This window comes from Rhinolophus hipposideros, assembly GCF_964194185.1.
Source record: "Rhinolophus hipposideros genome assembly, chromosome: 2".
Classification (NCBI taxonomy): domain Eukaryota; kingdom Metazoa; phylum Chordata; class Mammalia; order Chiroptera; family Rhinolophidae; genus Rhinolophus; species Rhinolophus hipposideros.
In genome coordinates this window covers 104,067,167-104,095,056 of record NC_138048.1, presented here as the reverse complement: position 1 = coordinate 104,095,056, position 27,890 = coordinate 104,067,167, and the positions used below count along the sequence as shown (strand labels likewise).

General features: G+C 42.2%; 1 protein-coding gene and 1 pseudogene across 4 annotated transcripts in view; both read left to right on the top strand.

The window, feature by feature from the left end:
- VPS26C (VPS26 endosomal protein sorting factor C) overlaps window positions 1-27,890 on the top strand; it is a 37,017-nt gene that overhangs the window by 4,822 nt on the left and 4,305 nt on the right. For 2 of the 3 annotated variants that reach the window (XM_081063197.1, XM_081063196.1), the window contains exons 2-7: window positions 12,630-12,773; window positions 13,890-14,039; window positions 20,162-20,242; window positions 23,223-23,297; window positions 26,729-26,879; window positions 27,126-27,278. In XM_081063197.1, coding sequence (XP_080919323.1) covers window positions 12,633-12,773; window positions 13,890-14,039; window positions 20,162-20,242; window positions 23,223-23,297; window positions 26,729-26,879; window positions 27,126-27,278 — 751 coding nt within the window. In that variant the 5' untranslated portion in view covers window positions 12,630-12,632. The remainder of the gene's footprint in view (window positions 1-12,629; window positions 12,774-13,889; window positions 14,040-20,161; window positions 20,243-23,222; window positions 23,298-26,728; window positions 26,880-27,125; window positions 27,279-27,890) is intronic. The other variant, XM_081063198.1, reaches the window with a different exon arrangement.
- On the top strand, window positions 9,182-9,529 carry LOC308503686 (NADH dehydrogenase [ubiquinone] 1 alpha subcomplex subunit 5-like; annotated as a pseudogene). The gene has a single exon. The product of its transcript is annotated as an NADH dehydrogenase [ubiquinone] 1 alpha subcomplex subunit 5-like (transcript).

Below are 27,890 nucleotides of genomic sequence, written 5' to 3'. Positions count from 1 at the left end.
GTGACAGCACCCCCACCCCCAGGTAGTTTTCTCGGGTCCAGTTTCTGTTCAGAAAACAGCCTCCCTTGTTAGTCACTGGCTGGGTGGGCTGACCTGTTTCCCTTTCCCGTGGGCACACTAAGGCCAAACTGTTTCAGAACATTATTGGCAAATTGACAACTGAGAGCATTATGCCGACAAGAAAAGCACAATGTTCCAGAGCTCAGAAGTAAACTCGCCCCTATTTGGATGGACAGTTTAGGGAGAGGTCAGTTCATGCAGTGACTTGCTTTAGGTCCGTTCACAATTCCTACATGTGGCAGTAGACGCAGTGTGTGCCTTGCTCACGATTCTTTTATTGTCTATACAGTCATACGTCGTTTTACTGTGCTTCACTCTATTGTGCTTCACATATACTGCTTTCTTTTTTTTTTTTTACAAATTGAAGGTTTGTGGTAACCCTGCATCAAGCAAGTCTGTTCGCACCATTTTCCCAACAGCATTTGCTCACTTTGTGTCTCTCTGTCACATGTTTCATTATGATTATACTTGTTATGCTGAGCTGCGATCGGGGCTCTTTGGTGTCACTGTCGTAATAACATTACAACAATACTGGGCTGCCCCAAACCATGTCCGTGTACGATGGCAGACAATCGATAAACACTGTGTGTGTCCTCACGGCTCCGACTGCCCATTTCCCCGTCTCTCTTCCTCTCCTCAAGCCTCCCTCGTCCCTGAGACACAACAGTATTGAAATCAGACCGATTAATAACCCTACCAGGGCCTCTGAGTATTCCAGGGAAAGGAGGAGTCCCACGCCCCTCACTTTAAATCAAAAGCTAGAAATGCGTAAGCTTAACGAGGAAGGCATGTCGAAAGCCAAGATAGGCTGAGAGCTGGGCCTCTTGACCAGTTAGCCAAGTTGTGAATGAAAGGGAAAGTTCGTGAAGGAAATGAAAAGAGCTACTCCAGTGAACACATGAATGATAAGAAAGTGAAGCAGCCTTATTGTTCACGGGCAGAAGGTTTTAGTGGTCTGGATAGAAGAACAAACCATCCACAACATTCTCTTAAACCAAAGCCTAAACCAGAGCAAGGCCCTAACGCTCTTCTAGTCCATGAAGGCTGAGAGAGGGGAGGAGGCTACAGAAGAAAGGTTTGAAGCTGGCGAGGTTGGTTCATGAGGTTTAAGGAAAGACGCCATTTCCATAACATAAAATGCCAGGTGAAGCAGCGAGTGCTGATGGAGAGGCTGCAGCAAGTTCTCCCGAAGATCTACCAAAGGTAATTCATGAAGGCGGCTGTCTGAGCCACAGATTTCAATGTAGACAGAGCAGCCTTATATTGGAAGAGGATGCCATCTAGACCTTCATAGCTAGAGAGAAGTCAGTGCCTGGCTTCAAGGCTTCAAAGGACAGGCCAACTCTCGCTTAGCAACTAAACCAGCTCTGACTTGAAGTTGAAGCCAATGCTCACTCCTCTGCAAAGCCTCGGGCCCTGAAGAATGATGCGAAATCCTCTCTGCCTGTGCTCTACGCATGGACCAACAACAATAGCACATGTCAAAATATCAGCATTAACAGGAGTTTGGAAGAAGTGATTCCAACCCTCTTGGATGACACGTGCATATGTTTCCTATCTAGAACTTTAGTCACCCGTGATATTGGCTATTATTTACTACGTGGAGGAATAGCTGGTGATTGTGTATTTTAAAAACAACATGGAAAAATGTTACACAGAATAGTGGAGCTGGGGATACCTAACAAGTTGAAATCTCTTTTAATGTTTCTGATTTCTGTTTTCTCACCAAAATGGGTCTCTAAGTGCTACCGGAAAGACTATTGTTTCAACAAGTAGTTAATTGTCTAACTTGTGTTTTCCCACCTAGCTCAGTGACTTACCTTGTGAGTTTTTTAATGTTAGTTAACTACTTAATGCATTTGATTTCCTGTCGGTAAATTAAAGGGCAGCACACTATTGGTGTGTAGAGCTCTAGACCAAACCTCTAGACCAAAGTGGTGTAAGAGTCCCAGGTACTTCTAGGTATTACTGAAATGTTAGGAAGGGTGGATCTGAGCATGCCTGTTGCCCCCTACCCAAGCATAATATGATCAAATTGTTTGATCTCTACTAATCGGATAAGGGGAAAAGGGCATTTAGGATAGTTTTAATTAGCATTTCTAATGTTATTGTTAAGGTTGAGCATATTTTCATGCGTTTAGGGTCAATTTGCAATTTCTTTCCTGTGAACTCTTTGTTCATATCATTTGCCTGTACTTCATATTTTCTATTGGGTTATTTATGATTTTCTTTTCTTTATTTTTTAGAGAGTCCTTAAAATATTAGAGAAATTAGCCCTGTGCCTGTTATATTAAGTTGCAGATATTTCCCTAGTTGCTATTGCTTATATTTCCTTTTATGAAACTTTATTTTTGTTGTATTTGTAGTCATATTTATTTAGAGTTTTGAGTCATTCACAGAAAGGCCTTTTCCCACATTGATATAAAAGTCAATCTCTATGCTTGCTTCTTAAATTTTTGTTATTTCAGTTTTTACATTTAAGCCTTTGATGCATTTAGAACTTTGTGTGCAGAGGTTTGCTGTATGAATAACTTACGTATTTCGCACATTTTTTTGCCCAAATTTGTGAGGGAAAAATAAGGATGGTCATTATACCATCCAGTACTGGCATTATACCGGCAGTACTAATTCCGTATCTATGTAAATGTTTTTAATTCTTTTATTTATGCTTATGAGTTAAAAGTACCTCTAGAAATCAATAACGATATCCATAGGCAAAGTAATACCCTTGAATACGATAATCAGTTTTGTTGCACTTACAACGAATTTGCAACGATGAAGAGTTCGTAGCCTTCTGTGATGAGTAAATATCGTAAATTTGTTACTGGTACATAAAATTTCTAGTACCTTGTATCTCTTGTTTTATAATTATTTGTTACATAAAATTTCTTGGACCATATGTATTTAAAAATAAATGCTAAAATTTCTTTATAATACAAAAAATAAGTATCTAAGTGTAAACAAATAAAAATTTGAATTAAAAAATTAAAATATTTTTTTTCTGAAAATTTGGGCCAAAAACATGGGTGCGCATAATACACGAGAGTGCATTATACATGGCAAAATACAGTAATCTTTTATTTCCAGTTCTTTGGCCAGTTTTCCAGTATAATTTATTAAATATTCTACTTCTTTCCTTTGGGTTTAAAATGCTGCCTTTATCATCTATTAATTTCCCATACTACCTGGTCTATTTCTGGGCTTTCCATTCAGTTCTGTTAATCTTTCAGCCTGCGGACATGTCCTGTGCCACACTTTGTAGATTACTGTAGTATTTTAATATCTCGTAGGGCTAGTCTCCCTCATTGTTTTTTCAAAATTTACTCAAAGACCTACACATAAGACTTGAAACAATTAACTGCATAGAAGAAAGCATACTGTATTTCCCCAAAAAATAAGACCGGGTCTTATATTAATTTTTGCACCAAGACGCATTAGGGCTTATTTTCAGGTATTTTTTCATTTACAACAATCTACATTTATTCAAATACAGTCATGTCATCTTTTTCTGGAACATCGTCATAACTCTCCAAACACCAAATTCCAGCTTGAATTTCTTGCAACTTCATTTCCTGTAGAACATTGGCCCCGATCTCTCATGTCCAGCAATAGAGCTATCCTTAAATGAGCACTTCTTGTCCATGTAGCCTGCTCATAGGGCATTGGCAAAACGGCTGTCAGTGATTTTATCCCATGAATTCTTCACCCAAGTCACGACCTCTTGCAGGCTAGGCTTTCCACGCTGATTTCTCTTTATTCTATTTTCAATGTAGTCATTGATTTCCATGTGCAAATAGTTGTTGAATGGTTTGTTTATTGCAATATCAAGAGTCTGGAGATAGGCAGTCATTCCTGCGGGAATTATTTGATCTATTCTCTCTGCAAGGAAGTCTTCATGTCTTTAGCGCAGTGAGTACTGGCTGAATCCCAGACTAGCAGACCTCTTTGGCCACCTCGCAAAACAAGTGACAGCATTAAATTGACCCATTTCCTTATAACTGCTTGTGTGCACTAGGCTTTTTGGTTTTAAGAGCATAAATGCCTGAAACACGTTCAACCTTACCTTTCTTGCTCTTAGTGATGATTAGAGGTGGGGGCTTTCTTTTCACCCAGACGAATTGCAAAAATACAGGTAAAATGTGCACTTTTGTAACCTGTGGAGGGAATGTAGATTGACAAGGCACTCCTCTGATCAATTGTCATTTGAGATCCTTGGCCCATAATCACTGCAGTTTCATCCATAGCAATCATGTTGGAGAGTTGGTATTTAGAAAATTTGATGCCATCAACAAAGGACTTGAATGCAAGTGCACGTTTAATAACTTCAGTATCTTCCAGCTTGAACAATGTTGTCGATCTTAGAGACAGTTCATATCACTGAAGGAAGCCATCCAGCCAGTGTTGTGATGCTTTGAATTCTTCTGGGGATATTTCTAACTGTGGTGCCATTGCAAGGGCAAATGCTTGAATATCAGCCCTGTGCACAACCAAAGCCTTTGCTCTTCTGTCAGCAATCCATTCACAGATGACGTCTTCCAGCTCAGTAAATAATGGTTGCCGACCTGATCCACACTTGTGCTTCTTAGCATTTCCCTCATCCACTTGTTGACTGAGGTTATTGTATTCTGCTCGCCATTTTTGAACTATTTTGGAGATCCAACTTCTTCTCTTTGCAGAAAGATGTGAGATTCTTGCTCTGGGAGTGCTCCACGATTCGTTTCTTGTACTTGAGGCGATAGCTCTTTCTTTTCACTCATCTTGTCTGGGGGTCAAAATATTATTCCTTTTAAATCTACCATTAAATCAAGTGTTAACTGAAGACTTATGAGACAGGAGTGGCAATGAAAATGATGAGAGTTAAGAGTGATGGTCCACACAAAAGCAACGAAAAACTGCAGGCACCAAAATTCAGAAAACGTCTCTTTATTTCACGTGAGTGCATTAAGTAAGTCTATTATAACACATGACGTATTGAATTATGAAGATTCATATTAGATACAACCACATCCATTTGTTATCAAGTGCTCACGTTATTCGTGCGTTGTGTGTGTACTCTGATTGGTCCTTCGGCAATAAGTCTCAAGTTCATCTGCTCGTAATATAAGCCCTACCCCAAAAATAAGCCCCAGTTAAAATCGTCAGCCAGACGGATGCATTTGGTACATCCATTGCAACACACGACAGATGTATTGAACTATAAAATAATAATATAATTAAATATATATAAATGTTATTGACATTAATCCTTAAAATAAATGATAATATAAATTATAATTAAGTATTTGTAAATACCCAAGCAGGCGCCTTTGAACGAGAGGTAAAAGCCTATGTAAACAGATGGTTTTACTCTTCTCTTTACTTCTGTATAGTTTTGCATTTCTCCTTATTAAGAGTTCTGGATAAAAGCCTGCAGGGAAAGTTCTTGAAGTCGGGGGTTTTTCTTAATTTTTAATTATTCAAGTTCATTCTGTCCTTATTCGCCAGGGTTGATCAAGGATTGTCTGGTATACCTAAACTGAATAGTGTTGTGTGTCAATTATAGCTCAATAAGAAAAACAGTAAAAAGACTTTCTGTTTTCTCATTACCATGGGTCTTAACTTACTGAAATATCTTCTGTTTCTAAAGTTCTTGGCTGCTTGAGCTATATACTTGGACTAATTCTATATGTTCCTTTTGTTGGTAGGAATTGAATAGACTTGTTTATTATTAGAATGCCTAATTTATCTATACATATTTTATTAATTTTGTATTCTCTCTACTATATTCTTTTTTATTAGTTTCAGTTGTACAAAACAGCAGTGATTAGACATATACAGACCTCACAAAGTGATAACCCCAATAAGTCTGTCACCCATCTGACACTGTACAGTCATTACAATATTATTGACTATATTCCCTATGCTGTACTTTATATCCCATGATTTTTTACAAATTATAGTTGACATTCAGCATTATTTTATATTAGTTTTAGGTGTACAGCATAAGTGGATAGACATTTATATAATTTATGAAGTGATCTCCCTGATGTTTAATACCCATCTGACATTATACATAGTTTTTACGATATTATTGACTATATTCCCCATACTGTACTTTACATCCCCGTGACTATTTTGTAACTACCAATTTGTACTTCTTAATCGCTTTACCTTTCTCACTCAGTCCCCCAACCTCCCTTTCATCGAGCAACCATCAGTTTGTTTTCTGTATCTGTGAGTCTGTTTCTGTTTTGTTGTTCATTTATTCTCTTGTTTAGATTCCACATATAAGTGAGATAATATGGTATTTGTCTTTCTTGGTCTGACTTTTGTCACTTAACATAGTACCCTCTAGGTCTATCCATGTTGTTGCAAATAGTATGATTTCATTCTTTATTATGGCAGAGTAATACGCCATTGCATAAATGTACCACAATTTCTTTATCCAGTTGTCTATTGATGGAAATTTCAGTTGCTTCCATATATCTTGGCTATTGTAAATAGTGCTATAATAAACATAGGGGTGCATATATCTTTTTCAATTAGTGTTTTGGATTTCTTTGGATAAATTTCTTTGGATTTCTTTGGATAAATTCCAGGAGTGGAATTGCTGGATCATAAGGCAATTCTAGTTTTAATTTTTTGAGGAACCTCCATACTGTTTTTCATAGTGGCTGCACCAATTTTCAGTCCCACCAACAGTTCACAAGGGTTCCCTTTTCTCTGCATGCTCGCCAGCACTTGTTATTTGTTGATTTATGGATGGTGGCCATTCTGACAGGAGCGAGGTGCTACCTCACTGTGGTTTTTCTTTGTATGTCTCTGATGATTAGTGACATTGAGCATCTTTTCATAGTGTGTATTGGCCGTCTGTATGTCCTCTTTGAAGATACTATATTCTTTCTTAATTAAAATCAAAGAATGACAAAAGAGTCCTTTGGGTCATAAAATATTTACTCTGCTTACTCCCAAGGTACTTCACTGCTTTTTCCTTCTTATATAGAGTATTAAGGAAAGAAAAGTTTCTACTGATGTCGTGACTGTAATATGCCAATCAGTGATCAACCAAGATCCTATTCCCTTCAGGTTAACTGAAAATGTTGTGATTAAATAGAAACAGAACTATCCTCAAGTACTATTGTGTTGTTTAATTGATAAAGTTCATGAAATTATTTTATCTCATTTTATTTCTGGGACATTCTAGTCAAGCATATTTTTTTAAAATATACTAGTGGATTAAATATTTCAAAGTTCAATTTCTATTTCATTGGGGCTATATAAATATCAATAGAGTTAATTTTAATTAAAAGTTAAATTATTTCAGAGGCATTTTACCCTGATACCAAAACCTGGTAAAGATAACACACAAAAATAAAATTACAGACCAATATCTCTGATGAATACAGATGCAAAAATCCTAAACAATGTTCTAGCAAATTGAATTCAACAATACATTGAAAAGATTACACATCGTGATCAAGTGGGCTTCATTCCAACGGCACAAGGATGGTTCATCATACACAAATCGACCAATAAGATACACCACATAAACAAAATAAAAGATAAAAATCTTATGATTATATCAATAGATGCAGAAAAACCATTTGACAAGATACAACATCAATTTTTGATTAAAACACTTAATAAAATGGGTATGGAAGGAAAATACCTTAACATAATAAAGGCCATATCTGACAAACCCTCAGTTAATATCCTAACAATGAGATACTGAAGCCTTTTGCTCTACGTTCAGGAATAAGACAGGGCTGCCCCCATCACCACTGTTATCCAACATAGTACTGGAAGTCCCAGCCAGAGCAATCAGGCAAGAGAAAGAAATAAAAGGCATCCAAATTGGGAATGAAGAAGTTAAATTGTCACTTTTTGCAGATGACAAGATTCTTTATATAGAAAACCCTAAAGACTCCACCAAAAAGCTATTAGAAACAATAAATACAGTAAAGTTGCTAGGTACAAAATCAACATATGAAAATCCACTGCATTCTTATATACTAACAATGAAATTTCGGAAGAAGAAATGAGAAAACAATTCCTTTTGCAATTGCAACAAAAAGAATAAAATACCTAGCAATAAACTTAACAAATGAGGTGAAGGACCTGCCCACTGAAAACTGTAAGACATTTTTTTTAAAAATTGAAGAAGGCACAAAGAAATGGAAAGTCATTCTGTGGTCATGGATTGGAAGAATCAACGTAGTTATAATGGCCTTATTACCCAAAACAATATGCAGGTTTAATGCAATCCCCATCAAAATCCCAATAGCATTTTTTTTAAAGAAGTAGAACAAAAAATCATCAGATTTGTATGGAATCACAAAAGACTCCAAGTAGCCAAAGCAAGCCTAAGAAAAAAGAACAAGGCTGGAGGTATCACACTTCCTGACTTTAGCTTGTACAACAAAGTGACAATAATAAAAACAGCATGGTAATGGCAGAAAAACAGACACAGACCAATGGAATAGAACTGAGAACCCAGAAATAAACCCACATGAATATGGGCAGATAATTTTCGACAAAGGAGCCAAAAACATACAATGAAGAAAAGAAAGCCTCTTTAATAAATGGTGCTGAGAGAATTGGAAAGCCACGTGCAAAAGAACGAAACTAGACTGCTATCTGGCACCATATACCAAAATTAACTCAAAATGGATCAAAGACCTAAACATAAGACCTGAAACAATAAACTGCATAGAAGAAAGCATAGGTACTAAACTTACAGACCTTGGGTTCAAAGAGGATTTTATGAATTTGACCTCAAAGGCAAGGGAACTAAAAGCTAAAATAAATGAATGGGACTATATCAAACTAAAAAGCTTCTGCACATCAAAAGAAACCATCAACAAAACAAAGAGGCAACCAACCAAATGGAAGAAGATGTTTGCAAACAACACCTCCCATAAGGGGCTAATATCCAAAATATATAAGGAACTCATAAAACTCAACAACAACAACAAAAAAAACAATCCAAATAAAAAATGGGCAGAGGACCTGAACAGACACTTCTCCCATGAAGGCATACAAATAGCCAACAGATAAATGAAAAAATGTTCAGCCTCACCAGCTATTAAGGAAATGCAAATCAAAACCACTATAAGATATCACCTCCTGAGTCGGCGCTGTCATGGCGGGCGTGCTAAAGAAGACCACGGGCCTTGTGGGATTGGCTGTGTGTGACAGTCCACACGAGAGGCTAAGAATATTGTACTCAAAGATTCTTGATGTTCTTGAGCAAGTCCCTAAAACTGCAGCATACAGAAAGTATACAGAACAGATTACAAATGAGAGGCTGGGTATGGTTAAAGCGGAACCAGATGTTAAAAAATTAGACCAACTTCAGGGTGGCCAAATAGAAGAGGTGATTCTTCAGGCTGAAAATTAACTAAGTCTGGCAAGAAAAATGTTACAATGGAAACCATGGGAGCCTTTAGTGGAAGAGCCTCCTGCCAACCAGTGGAAATGGCCAATATAATCATGATTAAATGACTTGTGTGTTGACAGGAAAATGATGTAATTAAATGTTCTGTTGTATCAAAAAAAAAAAAAAGATATCACCTCCTGCCTGTTAGACTGGCTATCATCAAGACAAATAATAACACGTGTTGGAGAGGCTGTGGAGAGAAAGGAACCATCATACACTTTTGGTGGGAATGCAGATTGGTGCAGCCGCTATGGGAAACAGTATGGAGGTTCCTCAAAAAATTAAGAATAGAATTACCGTATTACCCAGCAATCCCTCTCCTGGGCGTTTACCCAAAAAAATCTGACATTTATCCAAAAAGATATATGTACTCTGATGTTCCTTGCAGCATTATTTATGGTGGCCAAGACATGGAAACAACCAAAGTGTCCTTCGACAGATGATTGGATAAAGAAGATGTGGTATGTATATATATATATATATATACACACAGAATGGAATACTACTGTGCCATAAGATGAAATACTGCCATTTGTGACAACATGGATGGATCTTGAGATTATTATGCTAAGCAAAATAAGTCAAGAAAAGTCGCGAACCATATGACTTCATTCATATGTGGGATATAAAACTGAAAGCAACAAAGGAACAAGACAAAGAAACAAAAACACAGACGACAGTTTAAGGGTTACCAGAGGGTAAGGGGGGCGGGAGGGAAGAGTAGAAGAGGGTAAAGGGGGTCAAATACAGAGGGTGCTAGAAAAATGTATACACATTTTAAGAAAGGAAAAAACTGTATTAAAATTGTAATAATATATACCAATAACAAAAGATGAATAAAAGTCATGTGTATGCATTTTTTTTTATCACCCCCGGTATATGGTGATAGAAGAGAACTGACTCTGGGTGGTGAGCGCACAATGTGATATATAGATGATGAATTATAGAAATGCGTGCTTGAAACCTATGTAATTTTACTAACCATTGTCACCCCAGTAAATTTAATTTAAAAAATTAAATTTCTGTTTCGTTTGGACTATACAAACATTAATAGAATTAATTTTAATTACAAGTTAAATTATTTCAGAGGCATTTTCATTTATATTCACTTAGGAGCTTTTTATGTTAACAAAATGAGTTCTACTCCTTGAACTGCTTAAAAGGGAGATGATAGTGTTTGTTTTAAGTTAGACTTCAGGGCTTTGGGATAAGGAGTGGGAAACAAAACAAAACAAAAATTTAAGGGACACAGAATATTTTATTCCCTGCTCCCAAAATTCCATATAACATGAGAACTTGGTAAGAGTTTTTTCGTTAGATGACTAGAGGAAATAAAAGGTAAACAGATTTAAACACCAATGAGAATTTTTTTTTAATGCTTTGATCTGCAGGCCATTTAAACTTTTTGCTCTTTTTTTGTTTTTGGTTTTGTTGTAAAGGATTTTCTGCCATCATATTACCATTTGATAGCAGTCATGCTATATACTTCTGAAGGTCATTTCAGAAACATGTTTTGTATTTATTGTGGATCTTCTTTCCCCTCTGGTTGATGCTATTTAATCTCCTCAACTTCCTTTTCCTCTCACCCCCACACCCCACCCCACCCCACCCCCACAGCAGATTGAGACCATCAGCTTCTGTGGCGACAAAGAAACTGCCATCTGAGGAAGAATGTAGTTAACGTCCAATTCTCCTACTCAGTAATTATCTTTAGATAAATGAATAGATGGTCTGATGTGAAATCTTTCTTACCGTGTTTCCCCGAAAATAAGACCTAGCCAGACAATCAGCTCTTATGTGTCTTTTGGAGCAAAAATTAATATAAGACTCGGTCTTATTTTAATAATATATTTAATAAGATAAGATATTTAATAAGATATTAAATATCTTAATATAAGACCGGGTCTTATAATAATATAATACCGGGTCTTATAATATAATATATAATATAATACCGGGCATAATATAATGTGTCTTACATTAATTTTTGCTCCAGAAGACGCAGTAGAGCTGATTATCCAGCTAGGTCTTATTTTGGGGAAAACACAGTAAATGCTTTATGAACCAGAGGAATTGAGACTTGGATGTTTACATGGCGGAACCGAGGAAGGTCTGTAGTGAAAGTGCTGTGTTGCCCTTATGTGTTGTATTGATAACCTCTGCATGTCTCCAGTGAGGCTTTCTGGGCAGACAGGGCACCAGGCTAAAGTTGTGTTAAATTATGCCTGAACTTGGAAATGTGTAGTCATTTTAGTCAGCATACTTGAGAAAGAACCTAAAGAAAAGGGTTTAATTGCGTTGCATTCCTTCTGAAGAGATCATCACCATGGTCGTGTGTAATGTGGCTGTGAGTCTGACTTTGCCCCCCGGCCTTTCTCTTTTGCCCCCTTGAAATCAGATGTTTGTTGGGACCTCCCAGCCAGGAATAGAGATGTGTCTTGAAGCCGAGATGGGATGAGATTCCTTGCCCACTCCCCATCTGTGTGCGTCCAGCCTGCCCTGTAATTATCACTGGCCGTCTGGCCCCCCCAGGGACCATGTCTTCCCCACCCTGGCCTCCAGGTATCTGGTCTGTAGTAAATGCTCAATGAGTGTGCATCTTTGAACGAATAGATTGTGAAGGAGAGTTACTTTGCTAATAAACAGTGAATGAAGAGACCTGCTAATTTTTTTTTTCAAGATTTTTTATTGGGGAAGGGGAACAGAACTTTATTGGGGAACAGTGTGTACTTCCAGGACTTTTTTTCCAAGTCAAGTTGTTGTCCTTTCAGTCTTAGTTGTGGAGGGCACAGCTCAGCTCCAGGTCCAGTTGCCGTTGCTAGTTGCAGGGGGCACAGCCCACCATCCCTTGCAAGAGTCGAACCGGCAACCTTGTGGTTGAGAGGACGCACTCCAACCAACTGAGCCATTGGGAGCTCAGCGGCAGCTCAGCTCAAGGTGCCATGTTCAACTTAGTTGCAGGGGGCACTGCCCACCATCCCTTGTATGACTCGAGGAATTGAACTGGCAACCTTGTGGTTGAGAGCCCACTGGCCCATGTGGGAATCGAACTGGCAGCCTTCGGAGTTAGGAGCATAGATCTCCAACCGCCTGAGCCACCGGGCCTGCCCTGAGACCTGCTAATTTGATGGGTGGCTGTCTCCTCTCCTAGGAAATGCTCTCAGGAGTGGTGGTCATCTCTGGAAAGGATTCGACCCAGCACCAGGGCGTCACTTTGACAGTGGAGGGAACTGTGAACCTCCAGCTCAGTGCCAAGAGCGTGGGTGTGTTTGAAGCTTTCTATAACTCAGTTAAGGTAAGAATGCTCAGGCTGCATCTTTAGTTCATTATTGAATCGTTTGTTGTGGTGGTTACCTGCTGTCTGGCTTTATTATTGTTGTCGTTATTTTGCAAGTATACTGTTGTTTTGCAAGGTATATCATGTTTTTTGTACTTACTAATCAAACTGACAAAGTAGATGTGATCTCTGAATAGCTCCTATTATTGAGAGCCTGTGTGTTATTCCTGTTAGATAGGATTAGGAGAACTGTAGTGGACTCATTTCAGCCATTCCAGAGTCCAGAGCTCTTCTGAGAAGGTGTGCCTGTGGCTTCTGGCACTCACTTTCCCGAACAGTACCGTTACTGTAACCGTGTACATGGCTGCTGTTCGCTTTGTCACTCAGGGAAGAGGCTAATAGAGCAGTGGCTGTGCTTGTTGTCATTTGGGGTAGAGTTCTGTGTTCCAGAAGGTAAGCTATTTTTCTATATTTACAGTTTCCTTTTCCTGAAGGACATATTAACTCCTTTTTGAGGGGGAAAGAGTTATAAAGAAAGAAGTGCTGTTAACAGTATTCAGACTAATTGTTTTCCACAATTTTTTATTTTCCTTCATTCGTCCTTAGAGATTCTCTTCAAAAGTTGCGGGTTTTCTGAAAGTGAGTCTAAACCAAGGCTTCGAGCACCCTCACTAATGAAGGTGTCACACTGCCTTTTGGGCAGGTGCCAAATGCTGGTACCGTCATCTTCCCCGGAGGAAAGGTCCCATGTGACTGGAGGCCGGTGTCTGGGCCGCGTGGCCCGGCGCCCAGAGGAGCACAGGCTGGGTGGGAGGAGCCCTGGTTTCCTGTGCCACATCTGCTGCTCCGTCCTGAAGACGGGAGCCTGCAGGATGGCTGTTAGGGCCGTTGACTGAGACAGCGGCTCACTTCCTCCTGGGCACCAAACACCTAAGTGTCCAGTACTGTAAACAAGCTGTCGTTGTGCCACAGACTCGAGCCGACTCTGCTTATCTCTGGACGCGGCACTGTGCTGGCCAGACACTGGGAAGGTGGCGTCCAGGGCCGCGGTGTCTTCAGGAGACGAGGGACACAGTGATTGGAAGGTGCGTCTGAAAGTGCGTGTGGGTGCACTGAGTGGATTTCTCTTTACAGCCTATCCAGATTATCAACAGCACCATCGAAATGGTGAAGCCAGGAAAATTCCCCAGTGGCAAAACAGAAATTCCTTTTGAATTTCCTCTGCACGTGAAGGGTAACAAAGTTCTGTACGAGACATACCACGGCGTGTTTGTCAACATTCAGGTGAGTTTCTGAGCCCCACGCCGTGGTTCATCCTCACTTTCTTCTGGGAAACAGCGTGGTCCTTCTTCCACTGAAAGTTAATAGATGGACCTAAGAATTTACTGCTGCGTTTATTGCTGAGCTCTCCCATGAACATTCTATACTGATTTCTCATTTTGCCCTGAGGGACACATTTTACATCTGACCATTGTTTTTGGTCAGAATCCTGGAGGACCCACGCTGTAACTTCTTAAACATGCCTTTGTTTCTTCTGGGCTCTGTTCAGGCCACACTGATGCTGTGAAGTGTGCTCTTATTGTTTGTAATAGATGGGCCCTCACTTCTCTCTGGTACCCGCACTTACTTGCCTGTTTTGTACGTATAAGTATCTCTGTTTAATACCCAAAGGCTACTACTTTAACATCGGCTTGTATTCTTTATTGAACAAACCTTGTAAATGAGGGGGAAGTGAATTTATGACTTCCTGTCTACCTCTGTAGTCCAGGGTGTCTTCCACAGTTTGTCACAGTTTGCAGTGTTGTCTCAGGCACAGCTTGGAGTCCTCACGCCCAGTGAGAGCGAGAGCGAGAGCGAGAGGGAGAGAGGGAGAAAGGAGAGAGAGAGAGAGAGAGAGAGAGAGAGAGAGAGAGAGAGAGAGAGATGCAGTGGTTCCTCTGGCTGAATGAGAAAACTATTTTGTCTTACGTATGTGCAAGAGGGTTGAAAGTTAGGAATTCTTTTGATTTACTAATTAAGTTTTAGCTGATCATTTGCTCCTGGTAGAGACCATTCCCCTGCTTAAAATATAGCAGTTTTAAAATAAAAATCCTCTAAACACTTGTGAGAGCTTAACCAAACTGTATGTGAGTTTTATGAATTGCCTAAAAGATCCGTCAAGAAGAAACACATGTAGTATGATGTCGTCTACTGCAATTTTTTTATTCTGTGAAGGAAAAAAACGTTCCTCATCCTGTTTTATTGATGCACCTGTTTCAGGCGAAATGTAGACCAAAAGCTTTGGAAAACCCCTAGGAAGTAATAGTTATGACTGGATAAACACTTAGATTCTAAGAGGCTGCTTGCATGGCCATGTAGACGGCTGGTGTGTAGACGTGAGTCCTCCAACCAGCTTTCTGGGTTGGGAGTTCTTTCACCATGAAACAAAGTAAATGAAAAATGGCTTTTTAGCAAGACTCAAAGTATCTTGAACATTTCATTTTAAAAACTATTTTCATGCTTTTTCCAGAATTGGCATCAACTTGCTTTATGCACACAGTAGTAGTTCTTTAGTACTGTTTATTTAATAATGTAAGCATATGTTCATTAGAAACTGAATAGAATAACATCAGATTTTCAGTGGTCATACTTCTTGTCACTTTCTCCAATGTTTATCATTCTCGTTAAAAGATTAATTTATGTAAAATAAAATTGGTAATTTCCTCCTTTTCCAAATATTGCCAAGGAAGATACACAGATACACATACAAAACTGTGTACTTGTGTTCCAGCCTAGTTATGTAAATTGGAAACTAGTTTAAATGCAAAAGGAGCGTTAACATGTGGCAAATTCTTTAGTAAGGCAAGTACTACCCCCCTTTATTTTGCTCAGCAGCCCTTACCATTTGAGGGTTGACTTCTTACAACTTTGAATTCTGTTGTAACCTCCCCAAATTATCACAAATTGTTAAAAATGAAGAGATTTCTTCTTCTTCTTCTTCTTTTTAAAAGATTTTATTGGGGAAAGGGAACAGGACTTTATTGGGGAACAGTGTGTACTTCCAGGACTTTTTTTTCCAAGTCAAGTTGTTGTCTTTTCAATCTTAGTTGTGGAGGGTGCTGTTCAGCTTCAAGTTGTCCTTTCAATCTTAGTTGTGGAGGGTGCAGCTCAGGTCCAGGTCCAGTTGCCGTTTCTAGTTGCAGGGGGCACAGCCCACCATCCCTTGTAGGAGTCAAACCACCAACCTTGTGGTTGAGAGGACGCACTCCAACCAACTGAGCCATCTGGGAGGCAGCTCAGCTCAAGGTGCCGTGTTCAATCTTAGTTGCACAGGAGCCAGAGCCCATCATCCCTTGCGGGACTCGAATCGAACCGGCAACCTTGTGGTTGAGAGCCCACTGGCCCATGTGGGAATCGAACCGGCAGCCTTCGGAGTTAGGAGCACGGAGGTCCAACCGCCTGAGGCCAGCCCAAGAGATTTCTTCTTAACCTTAGATTTATAAGAGCTTATCACCCTTATACTTATCACCTAGAATCAACATTTATTAGAATTTTTCCATCTTTTTTTATCTGTATTTATTTTTTCTGAGTCATTTCAGAGTTAGTTGACACTTCATCTCAAAATAGTTCACTATATACATCTCCAAAAAAAATAGGGACATTCTCCTTCTTTCGTAACTACAGTTAACATTTGTACACCTATCAGAGTGAACAAAAATTCTCAAATAGCATTTAATTACCAATTCATGTTCAAATTTGTGATTGCTTCTTTGGGGAAATACACTTCTTGAGAGAAGTAGAATTATGGTTTTTTGAATCTTTTTCATTCATCAGTTCATTCATTCAATTTCTAGACAGGTCTTTTTCCAGCATCCGTGTTTTACAGGAGAGTCCATGCTATCCAGCAAGTGTGACCACTGTGGTCACACTTCGTGGCCTGAGCATATGGCCACAGGGCGTCTGCATTCTTTGTGCCCATTGCTCACTGACTTACTCTGAAGAGTCACGAGTGCATTCTTTGGATGGAAAAGGGTCGCTGTTCCACCCGAATAACATTTTCTCAAATTATATAGGTGCAAAGAAATTTTTCACTTACAATTTGAATTGTGTTTTAGTAACACAGTGTAAAAAGAGTGAAAATCGTAAGACAGAATAAAGGATTTAAAATGTAGCCAGTATCGAATGCCCATCTTGCAGGGCTGGGTTACGTTCTCCTTCCTGGCCGTGGGAGGGTGGGGCTTTGATGGTATTTGCTCTCATTCTTCTCAGTCACATTGCGTTCCTTTCTCGTCTTTATCATGAGGTAGTGCGTACAAGGATCTCTTGTGGCCATACTAGCAAGGTTTTGTACTATAACACAAATATAGCAGAACCAACCTGTCTGCCGAAACTGTATTCAGAATTACTTTATAGAGATGCTAGTCATCCTTCTTCACAGTTAAAAATACCCTTTCTAGGCGTCCAGTTTAAATCTATGGACAAGTGTCTTCTTTCTTCATTCTTACTGACATGTTTACCGGCAGTCGGAAAAGACCAATCTTGCACCTTTGGTGCCCTGCTCGCGTCTGATCATCCTGACGCCCTCTTACCTCTCGGAGCTCATACCGCCTGGGTCACTCCTTAGTAACTGGGAGAGATCGCGATAAACTGAAAAGATCCAAGGCTTTGCATCAGACACACCTGAGCTTAAATTACAGTCCTGCATAAGGATTCAGAGTGTGGGCTTTGGCAACAGGCAGGTGTGAATTCCGATCCCCTCTCTGTGACCCCAGCAGCCTTCTCTGATCTCTCCTAGGGGGTTAATGAGGTGTTGGTGTGAAGGGCTTAGTTAGCACGATGCCCGCACAACAGTGTGCCAAGTATGTATTTGCTGCATGTCCGAATAAATGAATTCATGGGGACTATCCTTATATTACCCTGACAGTTCTTATATTTGTATTGTTAGAATTGAGATAGTACATCTAAAAGAACGTAACACAGTTCCTAGAGCATAACATCAGTGCTTTCTCCTCTTTCTCCGCTCTTCCTTCCCACTTATCACCACTTATATTAATTATTGCTTTCACACTTAAAAAACATTCAGTGACTAAAAGTTGATGCCTGTTATTCGTACCCTTTCATTTGCAAATTATAGAACTCCAACTCAAACTGACTTCGCAAAAATAAGGGATATTAGATCACAGAACTAGCATTTCCAGGCTGTGTGTAGGCCAGGCCAGGTGCCAGGCCTGCCTCCAGCTCGGCTTTCTTCTGTGCAGGCCCCATTCTCAGGCAGGCGCTTGCCTTGCCATGGAAAAACTGGCTGCCAACGAGCGGCTGCAGCCTCACAGTCTACTTTGCTGGCAACCCTGGCAGAAAGAATTCCTTCCTATAATCCCAGCAGCAGTCCTTGCCTACCGGTCACTTCTGCCCCCAATGGGGTCGTGAGAGGTCAGCCCCCGCCAAACCTCTGAATCTGAAAATGAGAAAGGGGAAGTTCCAGCTGGGGAAAGAACTAGATCAAAACATGTATTGCCCGTTCTGTACAGCATGTGGGATACACAGGAGGAGATGGTACACACAGGTACAGGCACGCGTGCATATGTGTTATCCATGCATATACAGTAATATATACCTATATACAGACATGTACACACATATGTATGTTATACAGACAGACGTGCACATATATATATATATACAGATATGCACACATATACGCATGTATAGGGTACCGGCCTTCACTGAGCTGGTCTGGTGGGGATACCAGACTGAAATCTCACTATAGAATATACGCATAAAGAAAATCTCTTGTCCTTTTGTATCCCTAGCACCTAGTACAGTGCCTGACATTTAGAAGATAACCAAGAACAGTTGTTCAATCGCATGAGAAATCTAAAAGATGGTGTATTGCTGAATGATTTGTCTAAATAGAAGGAGATTCTATTTATTATATATATAAACTATTATACAACTAAAAACAAGTAAATAAAATTTTAAAAAATAAAAAAAGATCCTTGCAGACAAGGGATGAGTCTTTTTTTAAAAATGTTTTAATCTCCCAGTAGCACTTGAAATTAGTAACTTCTCGTTTAACGTGGAGAGGTTGTTCCCAGTCCTGTAGCTTCTTGAGTCAACTCTGCATACGGTCCCAGTTCTACAAGTCATTTTTAACGTAATTCTAAAGTTTTTCCTGGATGATGAAAACAACAGCTAACTTTATTAAACATGGTGTGTGTGATTTGTTTTTCAATGCTGATTAAGACAGTGACCATGCGGTAGCTGTTTGTCCCTAGTCTCTCAGCCCATGGACAGGGTCGGGCAGCAGTCCCAGGTCCCAGCCGCCTTCAGCTCAGTGGCCCCTCACGGTGGGGCTGCCCCTCGGGAGAACAGGGCCCCTCTCGCAGCAGGCGCACCAGCATTGGCCAGTCCAGAAAAACAGCACAGGACAGCAGAGAAATTGGATATGGCTACGTTAAGATCAAGTGTGACGCTCCACTCCTTTCCTGTCGCCTTTGTTTGCACGCAGGATACACCTGTGTGTTGGCAGCCAGGGGAGGGCTGAGAGGAAGAAGAGTGAAGTAAGATGAGCCATGAGCCGACCACTCTGGACGCTGATGGATTTGTGGGGCTTGGTTTTACTCTTCTCTTTACTTCTGTATAGTTTTGCATTTTCCAAAAGAAAAAATCGAAAAAGACTCCTTTCTTATTCCTCCTTAAGGTTAAAAGGTAAAGCACTAGTTTTAAGACGCTCCAGAGTCCTGGGGCTCTGACCGTGGGTCCTCCATGACTTGCCTTCAGCAAAGCAGACGCCCGCAGAGCTCTCAGCGAGGGAGAGCGAGCGAGCAGAGAGCCACCTGCTTGTCCCAGGTCGGCCTGTGAAGTGCTGGACGTGGTGCCAGGGGCTTCCAGTCCTTGCTGCATGGTTCCCATCCTTACTACAGAATAGCTGCCATTTACCGAGAGCTGCTGTGCGCCAGGCCCTGAACGGAGTGCTCGTCACACATGACCTCATTTTGTCCTCGCTGGAGGTGGGTGGTAGTGTCCCCGTGGCACAGAGCAGGAAGCTGACGCTCAGAGAAGGTGTGTCATTTGTCTGGGTCACGCAGTAAGTGGGTGTGCACTTCTGCGTCTCAGTGCAGGCCCCTTCTGCTCTGTCACTCTGGTCGTTCTGAGTGACAGGTAAGACTCTGCACCCACAGTCCATGGGTCCAGCTATGGGATGGCTGTGGGAATAGGCCGAGGAGTAACTTTAGAGGGTGCTCTGTTTTTTACAGGAATGCCTTTATTTTGAGCATTAACTCCCTATGTTATGTATGTTAATTTCATATATCACATTAATTGAACAAAGTTTCCCTAAGATATTGACTTATTTGTCTCTTTGAATGTAATTCCAAGGTGAAAGCAAATCACTAAAATGACGTTTTCTTCTCCAACTTTCTGTCTAGTACACCCTGCGCTGTGACATGAAACGGTCTCTGTTGGCCAAGGACTTAACAAAGACCTGCGAATTCATCGTTCACTCTGCCGTAAGCTATCTTGGGGGGCTCTGGTGCTAAATAGTAGGACCCTTCTGTGAGATTTCACCCTACTTCCCAGCTCATAAGTTAGCCTGTACTTTCTCATGGCTGCTCACAGACACAAAGCTCCCAGGTGGAGACAAGGGACCTTATTTTGGCACATCCAGCAGCATGAACATCAGCCGGGGCGTCATTCCCCTGGGCCCAGGGTCCCCTGGGGCGATGCCATGTGCCCCAGTGACACTGAACCTGAGGTGGTTTGTGCCTCAGCTGGGAGCAACAGCCGGACCCACCTCTGTTAGCAGCAGTGAGGAAGCTTGCCTTTCATCCCAGAGGGGTCACCTCACCCCTCAGGGCTGCCAGGGCAAGCAGCTCAGAGACGGCCGCCCGGGGCAGGAATGGTCAGGCCTTACATTCTTGGCAGACAGCGCACACACTCGGGGCCTCTCCTAACAGCCACTGCTAATATTTTGCAGTGACACAGTGTTCTTAAAAAGTTCCTTTCATGTGTCAATTTAGGGAATCGGATTTCCCCTCACCGCCCAACCAGGCGACTCCGTGTGAATTTTCAGCGGGCGGGTGGCAGGGGTCCTCTGCACCCCAACTGGTGCTATTCCTCGGTCATCATGCAGAAGCTAGCAGTGACTGGCAGCACCTGCCCTGAGTGTGACACATGGTGACAGACACTCCTGCCCACAGCCCTGGATTCCCCTGCGTGTGTCTGGCCTCGCCAGGTCCCGTCTCCTAGCAGCTCCCAGCAGCTGCCATCCCAGGGCCTTCCCTGCCCTGTGCTCACGCTGGTTCCGGGCTGGTTCGGCCCCCCATTTCCTGGGTCTGTAGTTGTTGGGTTCCTCCTCGAGCTGTGTCTGATTCCAGCAGCTCAGGGCCAGGAGTCGGCCAGTGGGGGCTCCTGGAGGCACAAACAGTGGCCCCCGGACATGGTGGCTGGCAGCGGTCCCAGGGCACACACAGCACCCACGCGGGCTGACCCGGAACTGTGGCCCTGAGGGCCTCCTGCACGTCTTCACCACGAGCCTCAAACCGGGGCTTTTCCACAGCCACCTCGTGTTGCAGGTTAATTTTTGTGGAAAATTTGCAATTGCATTTCTTTAACACTATTATGAAATGTCCACGGGTACCTTAGTGGTGATTAAGTAAAAATGTAAGACAAATCTCTGATGCGTAAGATGGGCAAAATCACTACTATCCTTTATGGGCATCATTTTTGTGACTTTTTAGGAGCTCCAACATTTGTAGTTTCCCTCTTTATACATTTTTAATAATCACAGTGTATAAGTGCCCTTTTTATTGATAAAACACGTCACATAAATGTGTAAAATGTTAAAATACTTCTTTATTGAAATTATGTTATTTAGATGGATATTTTTCCTTTTTCTCATCAAGTGTCTTCAAATTGAAGCAAAACGAAATTTTTTTAAATATAGATTATTTCCTAAAAAAGAAGGCAAAGATGGTAAATGGCCTTTCTGAAAGGCAGCCTTCCATACAGTTCTGCCCCAGCTGTGTCTCCCGAGGGATGAGGCCACATAACCACGGCTAATATTTTGCAGTAACACAATGTTCTTGAAAAATTCCTTTCAGGTATTTTCACATACCTTCTTATGTCCTGAATTAAAAGAGCCTCCAACTTTGGGAAGAATGAGCCCAAATAAGCACCCTGCCCAGAGCTAAGTCAGCTCATGACCGCAGAGCCCTCCCCCAGGTCTCCTGAGGGCTAGCAGCCCTGGCACAGAGGTCGGGCCATGTATCAACAGGCCGCCTTCAAGAATTGTGTTCTCTATAGCTATTTCATGAGAAGGCCAAACCACACTGTGTTGACAAGTTAAATATTCCTTTCTGTTCCGTGAGGAAGAATATATTCACTAAAGAATATGGTCATGGGACAGCCCAGTAGCTCAGGCAGTTAGAGCTCCATGCTCCTAACTCGGAAGGCTGCCGGTTCGATTCCCACATGGGCCAGTGGGCTCTCAACCACAAGGTTGCCAGTTCAATTCCTCGAGTCCCGCAAGGGATGGTGGGCTGTGCCCCCTGCAACTAGCAATGGCAACTGGCCCTGGAGCGGAGCTGCGCCCTCCACAACTAAGACTGAAAGGACAACAACTTGACTTGGAAAAAAGTCCTGGAAGTACACACTGTTCCACAATAAAGTCCTGTTCCCCTTCCCCAATAAAATCTTTAAAAAAAGAAAAAAAAAAGGAATATCGTCATGAACCTATTAATAAAAAGAAGAATATTTTCTAGAATAAGCTTGAATAAGCTTTTGATAAATGAGTAGACATGGCCAATTGGTCTGTGCCTTTCTCCACACGCTCTCCTGCCGCTCGGGGAGTCACTGGCTTTGGGGTCCTGGCTGCATTGATGGGTCCTTCAGCTCTGTAACGTGGAGATGATCGCTGTTCATTAATCACGGTAACACAGTTATTTTACAGGAGCGATTCTTCCAGGTAGACAGGTGTATGGCTGAGTGGGTGACAGCATGGGTGCTGGAGGCTGACTGCCCGGGTTTGCATCTCGGCCCTGCCACTTGATTGAGCAAACCATTGAAGCTCTCCATGCCTTGCTGTCCTCACCCGTGAAGTGGGACCAGTGACAGTAAAAGCACCCCATGAGGTCATCGTGTCTGTTGAGTGGCACAGTGCAGATACCGCGGTGTTAGCTCTTAGAAGTTTGAAATATCTCCCAGTAATCCTACTCTGTTTCGTAAGTCTAATTTTCAAATTCTGGCCCTGAAAGGGATCTTAGAGATTAAGAAGTTTATCCCCTCATTTTACAGATGAGGAAACTGAGTCACGGGAGAACACAATAGTGTTTTCTGGCAGAACTGCGTTTAGAACCCAAGTGTCCTGCCTTTTAATACCACATGCTTTCTGGTTTATTATGCTGTCCTTTGTTTCTCTAAAAGGGGAAGAAGTTTGACGTCTGAGCCCTCACCTCAAGTAACTGACTTTGGTTTTACCTCATGTTTTAGCCTCAGAAGGGGAAACTGACTCCGAGTCCTGTGGACTTCACTATTACACCTGACACCTTGCAGAATGTCAAAGAGGTAACGTGTACCCTACACTGAATGCCAGGGATATTTTCTTAGTAACTGGATCCCATGACGGACTGTTGCCTGATTGTTCTGTGTTTGGGTGTCAAGAGGAAATTCCTCATTATTGTCGTACCCAAAATAATCTGTATTTTCCATTTTGATTTCTTTTTAAACTCAGTAACTACTTAGATTTTTTTATCTTCTCCCAGTTTTATTGCACTGTGGTCAGAGACCCTCTTCCCTGCCCCAGTCCCCACTGCTACCTGTAGTGGTGACCGCACCCCCTTTATTTCTCTTTGCTAGCCACCACCTATGCTTGGCCACCTGGATGTGGCTTTTCTTCTTGCTTGCAGTCTGCTGTCTGGACCTCACTGGTCAGAGTCGGTTAAAATAAAGTTTGGGAGGACTGGGGCACACGAGTGACCTTGTGGGAGGACTGGGGCACACTAGTGACCATATGGCAGGACTGGGGCACACGAGTGACCTTGTGGGAGGACTGGGGCACATGAGTGACCGTGGCCTCATCCCTCAGGAGCCACAGCTGGGGCAGGGCTGTATGGAAGGCAGCCTTTCCGAAAGTCCATTTACCATCTCTGCCTTCTGCAGTTTCTGGACAGCACATAACCCCAATGGGCCAATAAGATTTTTCTCTCACAGGAATTTGAACCTTGATTGGAAGCATGTAGGGAAAGCAGGTGGGTAGACATGGGTCCAGACTTGTGCTGCTGAGACCTCCCCCTGCCCTGCTTCTTCCCCCAGCCTCCATTGTTCAGCCAGAAAATTATCTACTTGTATCCCACTTAGCCCCATTTTATCTTAAGTTTTAGAATAAGTTTATATTTCTTACTTGTTGAAATTGTCTGAAATTGAAGTTCAGCTTGTCATCAGTTTTATTTTATTCAGTGTTAAGTGTTTAGTGGCTTAGAAACCATTTCTTAATAGTTGCCTAAGATACCACAGTCACATTATTTAGCCTTAACTGTTAAGTTTTACCATGGTCACTGCTCACTATTCTCACTTGTGTTTTCTTCTTTCTTCAATTTATTTTTTTGTTTAGCTGGAATACATCCTAGAGTCCTAGACCTTTCTTTCAGAAAGGGTGAGGAGTAAACTTAAATCCTTATGTGTCTGAAAAATACCTTACTTTGCTCTCACTCATGAATCCTAGTCTAGGTAGAAAATTCTAGGTCTAATATAATTTTCCCTTAGAACTTTGAAAGCTAGCTTCCTAGTTTTCTAGTGCCTAGGATACTAATGACAATCTGATTCTCAAATTTGTGTGAGCTGATCTGTTTCTTCTCCCCCTCTCTTACCTCTCCATCCCCCAAAAAACTTTCAACATCTCCCCATCCGTAGTGCTCTAAAATTTCAAAGCACTTGCCCAGGTTTGATTCTTCTTTTAGTCACTGCCTGGAATTTGGTGGCCTCTCTCATTCTGAAGACTGAACCTTCCTTCGGCCCTGTGAACTTTTCTGTCAGTTCTTAGATGCACCATACGAGAAACCCTTGGCTCAGACTTCCAGCTCACTGATTTGCTCTTCAGTTTGTATTTAGCTCTTCTATCGAAATGTTTATTCAACAACGTGATTCATTTCTAAGCTCGGTTCCTTTTTCAGGATAGCCCCGTGTTCTATTACAGATGCAGTGTCCTTCATCTCTGTCTCCTATATTGATGCTGTTTCTTGGGGGCTTGGTTTATAGAGTGTGTGCCTCTTTTTCAATGTTTGTTGATTCTTGGTTGTCAGTTTATATTTATAAATGAGGATCTAAAATGTATGGTCTTGTTCACTAAACTCTCTATCCTTAGTCCAAATGCCAGTCGGTTCTTCTGATTATAAACACATGCTCTGACCAGAGGACCTTTGCTTCCGGTGTTGTCCTGCGGGGGTGGCATTCGACCCTCTGGGCTTTCCTTTAGGGTGTGCAGGTAGCTTGTCCTCTGGGGCTAGGGGCTCCTGTGCTGGGGACATAAGTGACTTGGGACACTCACCCTGCCCCAGCCTGCTTTGTGCGTCTCCTTTGTGGGAAGTCCCCCTTGAGGGAAGCTACACTGCCAGCCTGGGGCAAGCGCTAACTCCAGAGGCCACACACAGCCAGTTTCACCACCCTCTGACACATTACCTGCGAGTGCCCTCCAACTGCCCCTTCCTTGGGCCCCCGCGTCTGATCTCATAGGTGCTGTGCCCAGACCCTGCTAGGAACGCTGGCTCCCAGAGCTCCCTGCCAACTGTGGGACGCAGTCTCCTTAACCCTTGTGAGTGTCATTGTCCATCCACTTAAGTCGCACAGAACTGCTTCACTGCAGTGGCCTCTGGGTGGCATTCCCTGTAGCTCTGCTAGGATAGCGTGGTTTGTATTTGTATGTGTTAACATCACGTCAGTGGGAGGAGAGGTGATATGTAGCAAGTGTCTTTAGCTGGACATTGAGAGTTTGCTTTTTTCTTCAGTTGCCTAAAAGAGTTTTAATGTAGACTGCTGCTGCTTCTTATTATTCTAAACAAAGAGTTTCTTCTACTTCTAGTTATTTTTAGAACTCTGTCTTGAATCAAGAGTTTTTTAGAGCTCTCCGCCCTCGGGGCCAGCGGATACAGAGCCCGCTAGCTGTCCAGTAGGCTGGCCACCAGTCACATGTGACCTCTGACCTTGAGATGAGGCTGGTCCGAACTGAGATGAGCTGTAGTATAAGGTTTGGATTTCAAGACTCAGTATGAAAAAGAATGTAAATATACATATTTCTTTTAATATTTATTATATGTGGAAGTGACAGTATTTTGGACATATTGGTTAATTTTATTTGTTTCCTTTTACTTTTAAAAATGTGGCAAAAAAAAAAAAGTGTGGCTACTAGAACACTGTAAATTACGCCCGTGGATCACATTTGTGGCTTGCACTACCTCTTGGTTGGACAGTGGTGTTCTAAACTCTGAAGTATCTTCAGTAACTGGGACGCAAAGGTCCATAGGCTTACAACAGCAGGCATTAAAGAACACTGTTTTTTTTAAGTTTCCTTGAAATAAAATGTCTTGACTTTCCAAAATTTTATTTGGAACATTTTAAATTTGGTTATCTATGTAAAATCTCCCTTTTTTTGGTGACTGGTTATCCTTCAGTACTTCCTCAGGCATTTTTGTCATTTCCTTGGTAAGAAAGCGCTTTCCAGTGTGATCTGGGCAGTTAGGATGATTCTGAGACATCCCCCCATTCTGTCCAGACAGCGTTGGGGAGAGTATATCTCTAGAGAGTGCTTGGAAGTTCAGTCTGCTAATTAAGTTGACAGAAGACTTAAGTACTATTGCACCTTCTCGATTTTGTAAAACAGGGTGCCAGGAGCGTTTATAAAACTTATCCAACTTTGTTTTCAGTGATTATTTGTACCAAAGTGACTACCAGCAAATTCCCCTGGCACCTTCCAGTCCTGATGTTTTTGTTTTTGTTTCTTTCAGAGAGCCTTGCTCCCCAAATTTCTCATTAGAGGACATCTCAACTCGACCAACTGTGTTATCACACAGCCACTAACGGGAGAGCTGGTGGTGGAGAGCTCGGAGGCCGCCATCAAAAGCATAGAGCTGCAGCTGGTCCGCGTGGAGACCTGTGGTAGGGGCACTGTGCGGGCTGGGTTAACACGTGTGGCAGCAGCAGCGTGAGAGCACGCCGGCGGGTTCCCCTAAACGTGTGCTTGAGGCGTGACAAGTGGAGGGCAGGGAACTCTCAAGGATCCTGCAGAGCAAACGGGAGAAGTGGGTTTGGCGTTGCTGCTGACGGTCATATCATGAAGCCTCTGTTGACCAGCTTGTTTGGACATTCGCTGTTTTGTGACCACTGGCTCTCTTTCTTCTCCAGGGTGTGCAGAAGGGTATGCCCGCGATGCCACAGAGATTCAGAATATTCAGATCGCCGATGGGGATGTGTGTCGGAGCCTCTCAGTGCCCATATACATGGTCTTCCCCCGGCTGTTCACCTGTCCTACGCTGGAGACCACCAACTTCAAAGTGGGTAAGTGCGCTGGCTCTCAGCCTGCCCGGCCCAGTGGGGCTCCCCTGGGGAGGGCGTGGCCCGCAGAACGGAACAGACACACCTGTCTGCTGGGGCCAGGTACAGCTCAGTGCACTCTTCCTTCAGTCACTGAGGGAAAGCTCATGAGAAGTCGGGGCAGAGGCTATATAGTGCACTGTCTCAGCTCTCAAGAACTTTCATTGTCACCCAGGGAGGTGGCAGTAACCATGTCAGTGTGGCCTAGGGCAGGCAACCCTAAGCTCTGTGAAGGAAACTGACACAGCAAGGGACGAGCAAGCGCTGTGCATGGGAGGCCAGGTCGGTGCCTCTGATAGACTGCCATTTGACAGAGACCCAAAATATGTGACAATCCCGTGTGAACGTTAATCATTGCGAAGCCTGGGTGTTTCAGGGACAACCTTGGCGACATGCCCGAGGCTCCTTGGTAAATAGGTGTGGTGGTGGTTTGGGTAACTGCTTCTGCTGTCAGGCCTGCTTCACTGAGAAATGGGAACTCAGTCTCTAGGTCAATCTGTTTTATTAATGTCGTATTCCCTCTAACTCCTTCAAGGTGTGTTATTTTTAGTCCAGAGAGAATCTTTGTTGTTTTCA